At 39.9% G+C, this 6,423-nt stretch overlaps 1 protein-coding gene across 2 annotated transcripts in view; it reads left to right on the top strand.

The window, feature by feature from the left end:
* The window catches only part of PRR11 (proline rich 11), a 44,290-nt gene that overhangs the window by 29,026 nt on the left and 8,841 nt on the right, over nt 1-6,423 (top strand). The window contains exons 1-4 of one of the 2 annotated variants that reach the window (XM_037491981.2): nt 231-349; nt 3,964-4,093; nt 4,987-5,137; nt 5,372-5,494. In XM_037491981.2, the coding sequence (XP_037347878.1) occupies nt 3,969-4,093; nt 4,987-5,137; nt 5,372-5,494 (399 nt within the window). In that variant the 5' untranslated portion in view covers nt 231-349; nt 3,964-3,968. Of the gene's footprint in view, nt 1-230; nt 350-3,963; nt 4,094-4,986; nt 5,138-5,371; nt 5,495-6,423 lie in introns of those variants that run through there. The other variant, XM_037491982.2, reaches the window with a different exon arrangement.

Here is a 6,423-nt window from a genome sequence, read left to right as displayed (position 1 = left end):
AGGCGAGCTTACGATTGGCGAAAGGCGAAAAAGAGTGAACCAATCACACAAACGCTTGCACAAACAGCTTTGGGGACGCGACACACCTTCTTTCTAGCCTCCCCACCCCTACGCTCCCGCCTTCCACTTATTCATACAAGAAGCGCCTCGGCTCTAATTGGTCGGAGTGTAGTACTACGTCAACCAATCACGCGCCAGATTGTGCGACTACGCGACCGGGAGAGCGAATCGCAGGGGGTCCGTGCAACCCATTGGTCCGTCTCTGATGAAGTTTTAATTTTGAATTTTTCTTTATGGAGAGAGAGAAACAGCTGACGGGACTCCATCTAATCCCCGAGCTCTTAGACTAGTAAGTGCAAGAACATTTTCCTTTATTACCTGGACTCGCGTCTTCCGTCCCTGGGACCGTTACTTTTCGTTGTTTTCTTACGGTTTACGGACGTGGGGACGGGGGTTCTGAGGGGAGACGGAGCCCGGAAGGGGGTGAAGCTGGGGAAGGGTGCTCCGCCTGGCTCTACTCTGACCAGACCTCTATCTAATTAACACTCTGCGAAATATGTCTTGGGGCAAAGCATTTATCTTACTTTGGCACCTTTGGCACCTTCCTTTACATCTTTGCTACTCAAAGTGTGGTCCTGCCTCATTTGTTAAAAATTCGACTTGTTAAAAATGCGAAGTTGAGCCTCCCCGGTGGCGCAAGGGGGTTAGCACAGCACTGCGAAGCTGTCCGCAGTTTCTGCAGCACGAGTTCGATCCCCAGCAGGCCAGGGAGCTACACACATGGCCCGGCAGACCGCTCCTGTCTCGCCCGCTGCTCCCCTCAGCAGTGTATTTCAGTCAGTCTGCCTGTCTGTTCCCCAGTCTGTCTCTGAAATATCCTCTCACCCCCCACACCTCTGGCCTGTACCCCAGCTCTTGTATGAATAAATAAATAAATCTTTAAAAAAAATTAAAATGCGAAGTAAGGGGCTTTACCTAGGCATACTAAATTAGTGAGCTTTTTAAACAAGAATTCTGTACCTCTCGTCCTCTCTTGACTCCCCAAGTGATTCTTTTGCACATTAAGGTGTGAGAACATACTCTTTTTGTCGGAAGTGTTACTATGTTCCTTGACATAGTCTTAATGTCCTCCTACTCTGTGAGAGTGTCAGTTTTTAAACTTTGCTCAAATACTGTATTACACAAGGCTTTAGGAAGTTGCGGTCTCTTTAAAGAAATAAAATGCTGCTCAGCATAAAACATAAAATTAAATATAAGCGAGTACCAGAAATAGCCCTCAGATGTTCAAGCGTAATCAATTAAACTGGTAATGGAAATTGACTACTAAACTGAAGCTGTTTATGGGAGAGTAAGACAGTGCCATAAAATGTTTTGGAAAGATGATAATGAAATGCAATTGTCATTTATGTTGCCACAGCTTTGGAAGTGTCCCTTTCAGCAAGCACTTTTCATATCACAGGGTGGGGTTTTAACAAAAACAGCAGTGCCAACTCCTGCAGAAGCTTGTGATTCTCACTCTTATTGCATCTCCTACTAGAAATAGTTCTTGACCCATCTCTTAACTATGTGAAGATGTAGTATGATTTGAAGTCACTAATTATGCAACTGGGAAGAAGTCAAAAGTAATACACCATCCTATAGCATTTTCACTATCTAGGTAATCAACATCATGAGTATAGGTAATAGTAAAATCAGTAGGAAGTGATGAGTTTTATATTTTTATTACTTTTTAAAGTATAAATTGTCTAATTTCAAATTATGTAATTTAATTCTAATGGTAGATGTGTTTATTTTTTTTTGTTGTTGTTGTTTTTTTTTTTTTTTAGAGGCATGCTTTATTTATTTGTTTTGCTGGTTTGTTTGTTTGTTTTGTTTATGCAAGCACTGGGTACAGTCAGAAGCGCGGGAGGGTGAGAGAATTCACCAGAGCCAGAGCGTGGAGCAGAGCAGGCAGACTGACGAAGTACACTGCTGAGGGGAGCAGCGGGCCGGCAGGAGAGGTCTGCGCGCCATGTGGGACCCTCCTCCGGTGGCCGGGGAGCAGCCGGGGATCGAACCGGCGCCGCAGAGGCTGCGGGCAGCTTCGCAACCCAGCGCTCAACCGCTGCGCCACCGGGGAGGCCCTGGTAGATGTGTTTAACAAATGACTCACAGAGGTCTTGAAAGTGCAACAGTTGCTGTCAATCCCAGCACACTACTGGAGAGGAGTTTAACCTGGTATCCAGCTCCATTCTAAAGTCTACTTTCGTAACTTAGGGATCGGTGAGTATAGGAAAAAATAGAATGAGGAGGTCACTTTTCTGAGTCAGTTTGATCTCTGACAAGACTTCCAGGGGAGAGAGGGAGCAGTAAGTGGGGAAGGCTGTGCAGGGACAGATGGAAGACAAAAAAGAGAAGTTACCAGGGTAGTGTTGGATTCTGAGGATCCCCACCAATGAACCCTGGATCTTGGATGGAGGTTTCCAGTGACATTTCTCCACAGTAGATTGTGGGCATGTATTTGATGAGGTCTAGCCTTTTCTTCAGTACAGGTTGCTGCTTCCTGAAGCTTTTATATATTTTCCTTCAGAGTATTTTTGGTTTGTGTTAATTTTTTTTTAAGAATTAATCAATTCTTTAAACATCTTTTGTTTTTGATAATCCTTGTTTGGCCTTTTTCATTATTTCAGTAGGAAGAAAAGTAATATACTAAAGGTGAATCAGGTAACTATTTTTTAGCATATCTCCAAAGTCTCTAGGAATAAATAAAATTATTCTGTTAATTTGAGACCTAGCAGTTCAAAAAATACTATCAATAACTTTTACTCCTAGAAAGGCTGTTGACATATACATTGCCACCTATTGTCATTAGGAGTTCCCTTTGCAAGTTCAAAGCTCTTGGAACTAAGCCAGTTCTGTTTTTTTACAACCCAGAGGATGGGAGGGGAGCAGTGCTAACCAGTGGAATCTGAGAGCTGAGCAAGTGTAGAGCTGCATACCAAGTGCATGAAAGTTACTGGGTGAATAAAAGTGGAATGAATGTGTACTTAAAAGGCTGATTGTTCCTATTCAAAGAAAGTTGAAGGGAAGGAGGCCCAACCCTTGAGACCATTTTCAGTTCTGTTCCTTGAAATAAGGACATCTTTGTTCCTAAGGTAGCCACAACTAAAACCAGCACAGCCTTCAGGAGCTTCACAGTACACTGTCTCTGATTTATTTTTCTTCAGAAAAAGATCTGGATTAAAATATAAATATACTACATCATATTTTAAAATGTTTTAAAGTAAATATTTTGAAGCAGCCATGTGTTAAAGTTGGGATAATTGTTATTACCTGTACATCAACTATTTATCTGCCATTATAGCACAATGCATTAGACAAAACATGGTCTTTGGAGACTTACATGTCTCATCTTCATACTTCATTGCATTGAGCAAGTCATCTAATCTTTCTAAACTTCAGTTTATTCTTTTATTTATTTAGTTATTCAGTTTATAACTTTTATTCCTATATAAAAATAGGAATAAAAATTCTCTTTTTCAGGGATACCTTATAGGATTCAGATAATTAACTGAGCAAATATATGTTAAAGTACCTGAAAGTGAATGGGCATTCAATAAATGGTTAATTTTGTTTCTTCCAACACCAATTTCACTTGTTACATTGAAAGCTCCTGGCAAAGAAACTTATTTTTCTTTAATAACTGACCATAAGCTGACTATCCCATTTTCTTTGTTTTAAGAAAGAAAAGTTCTCTTGATTTAATGAAGTAAAGCAAGACACACAACAAAATTAGAACCAAAGTCTCTCCTAAAATAGCTTAGGTTTTAATTTTTCTCCACTTCTAAGATACCGCATAGTGACCTATTTCCTAACCAATGTAGCTGTTACAAGACTGTGTTCACTTTGTGAACTATAAGTATTGAACTATATACTTATTTCTATATGTGTATATTATCTTCAATAATTTTTTAACTTTTACAGAAACCATGCGCAAGTTCAAACAGCGAAGAAAACTAAAAGCCCGAGCCAAAAGATTATTCAAAAAAAAGGAACCCTCTCACATTCAATCCAAGCTAATTATATCCCCCCCTCCACCACCCTCACCTGAAAGGTAAGGCACAAAGTAAAACGGAGAAAATATTAAAAATATGATTCAGATTTAGCAAATGAAAATACAGAATATCCAGTTAAATTTGAATTTCAGATAAACAATAAACAATGTGTAATATTGTCTCATGTAACCTTTGCAATGTAGTGTTATACTAAAAATTGTTTAACCTTTAACTGAGCATCCTGAAAGCCATACTTTAAGAATTCAAACAAAGAAATTGTGTTGGAGGTACATAGTAACTATTTTCTCCTGACTGTAAATTCCATGAGGCCAGAATTTTGTTTATTTTATTCATTAGTTAATCCCTAATTCCTATTCCTATTGTATATATCGTATATTCCTTATTAGTATTTACTTACTCAACAAATACTTGTTGAGTAAATGAATCCCAGAACTCAATGAAGAAGTTGGCTCTAGATACTCTTTGCTCCTGACCCATATTATAAAGCTAGCTTATTTAATCAGAAATCTGGTGGTTTTCCATGAAATTATTCTCCATCCCACACATATAAAAACACACTAAAGAACAGTCTCACTGGCTTTTTTTCTAGTGACTAAAGGTTCTTTTTCACACTCACTCCTCAGTTCAGCAAACAGGGACTCTTATTGAAAGTAATAGCTTCCGGAGTCTTGTGATTTCTTGTTTCTTTCCTGAAATAAAATATACTATTGGCTTTCACCATGAAGGAGTATTTATGCCAGTTACCTATCACAATGCTTGGCACAAAGTAGCTTTTCTACAATTGTCCCTATATTCTCCTTGTCACTTATTTGGGAGAATCATGGTAATGTAAGGTAGAAGGAGAACAAGAAAGTAAAAAAAAAAAAAAAAATACTAGTTTGATTAGAGAGGCTAGAAGTGTTTAATTTCTTTGGTTTTGTTTTTCCTACAGAGTGGTTATTTCTTCAATAGATATACCCCTTAACAGAAGCTGGTTAAGATCATCCTGGAACTTCAAATTTCCCAGCATCAAGGATGCAAAAAAACTTTGGGTAAATAGAGTATGGTCTCTATACAACTGGTGCCAGAACTGCATAGCCCAGGTATGTATTTCCCATCCCTGCTCTCTGTAATACAGTTTTCCTGCGCACTTTCTACATGTGTTAATGTGTGTGTGCATGTTAGGCTAGCACAGCACTTAGGCTAAGCTCAAATAAGATGAAATTATGAGGTCATGTCAGCTTTCATTCTACAAAACTCACATCAAACCACTTGTCCCTTTTTCTTGTTCCTATCATATTGCCCAAAATTCAAGCTTATTTATTTTTGCATTTAAGAGTTTAGAATTCGTCAAAGATGCTATCCTTCCATCTCGTTTCTGCCACCGAGAACTTCACAGTCTCAAACAACGGTTTTGCATTTTGGAAAGTGAATTATGCAAACTCCAGGAAGCACTGAAGGTTGGTATTGTCTAATAAAAAGCAAATCAGGAAATAGTTAAGGAAGAAGGGATGGTTCTCTCCCCCCAGCATGCTTCTATTAGAAACAGAAATGACTATAGGTGGTTGTTAGGCCCTCAGATCTATTCTTTGAACTTCAGTGGTTCTGCTCCATGTGATAGGGGGGTGGACCCCTGCAAGCTGTATTTCCCAAGGTCCTGGTTGTCACATGGTTGCCGGTTGTGCTGGACTAATGGGAGTCACTGATGAGAGAGTAGAGGGAGGAGAAATTGAATGTTTTTTCCCTTCATTCTCTGCATTGGTTGTTATAAGAATGGTTGTTGTTATCTTCCTAACTCCAGATCCCACTACGTAAATCCACCATGTTTCTTGAATCTTGGGGCTAACCCAGCTCCAAAGATTTGGTTGTACTGCTCGTCCTTTTGTCCTCCAGTATCAAGACGTTTGCGGCTTTCTGCTGTTTCTATTTTCTGGACTGCCTCCACTGTTGCCTATGTGTGTCTGAGTTCTTCCATCAGCAGTATAACCAATTCCCTGTATTACATTCACCCTGTTTTAAATATATAGGCTGATTTCGAGTTTCTTTTTTTTTTTTTTTTAAGATTTATTTATTTATGCATACAAGAGCCGGGGTACAGGCTAGAGATGCGGGAGGTAAGAGGACCCACCAGAGACAGAGTGGGGAACAGAACAGGCAGACTGACCGAAGTACACTGCTGAGGGAAGCAGCAGGCGAGTCAGGAGAGGTCTGCTGCGCCACGTGGGCTGCTCCCCAGCCAGCCGGGGATCGAACCCATGCTGCAAAGGCTGAGGACCGCCCCATAGTGCAGTGCTTAATCCCAGAGGCCCTGATTTCTATTTTCTTAACTTATATAGGCAGAAAAAAAAACCTGTAAATATCCATTTTCTCTTAACTCTCCTAAATAAGG

The sequence above is a fragment of the Talpa occidentalis genome, unplaced genomic scaffold, assembly GCF_014898055.3.
Source record: "Talpa occidentalis isolate TD23 unplaced genomic scaffold, MPIMG_talOcc4v2.1 talOcc4.7, whole genome shotgun sequence".
NCBI lineage: Eukaryota > Metazoa > Chordata > Mammalia > Eulipotyphla > Talpidae > Talpa > Talpa occidentalis.
The sequence above is the reverse complement of the archived record's forward strand: the minus strand, read 5'-3'. Positions and strand labels throughout refer to the sequence as shown.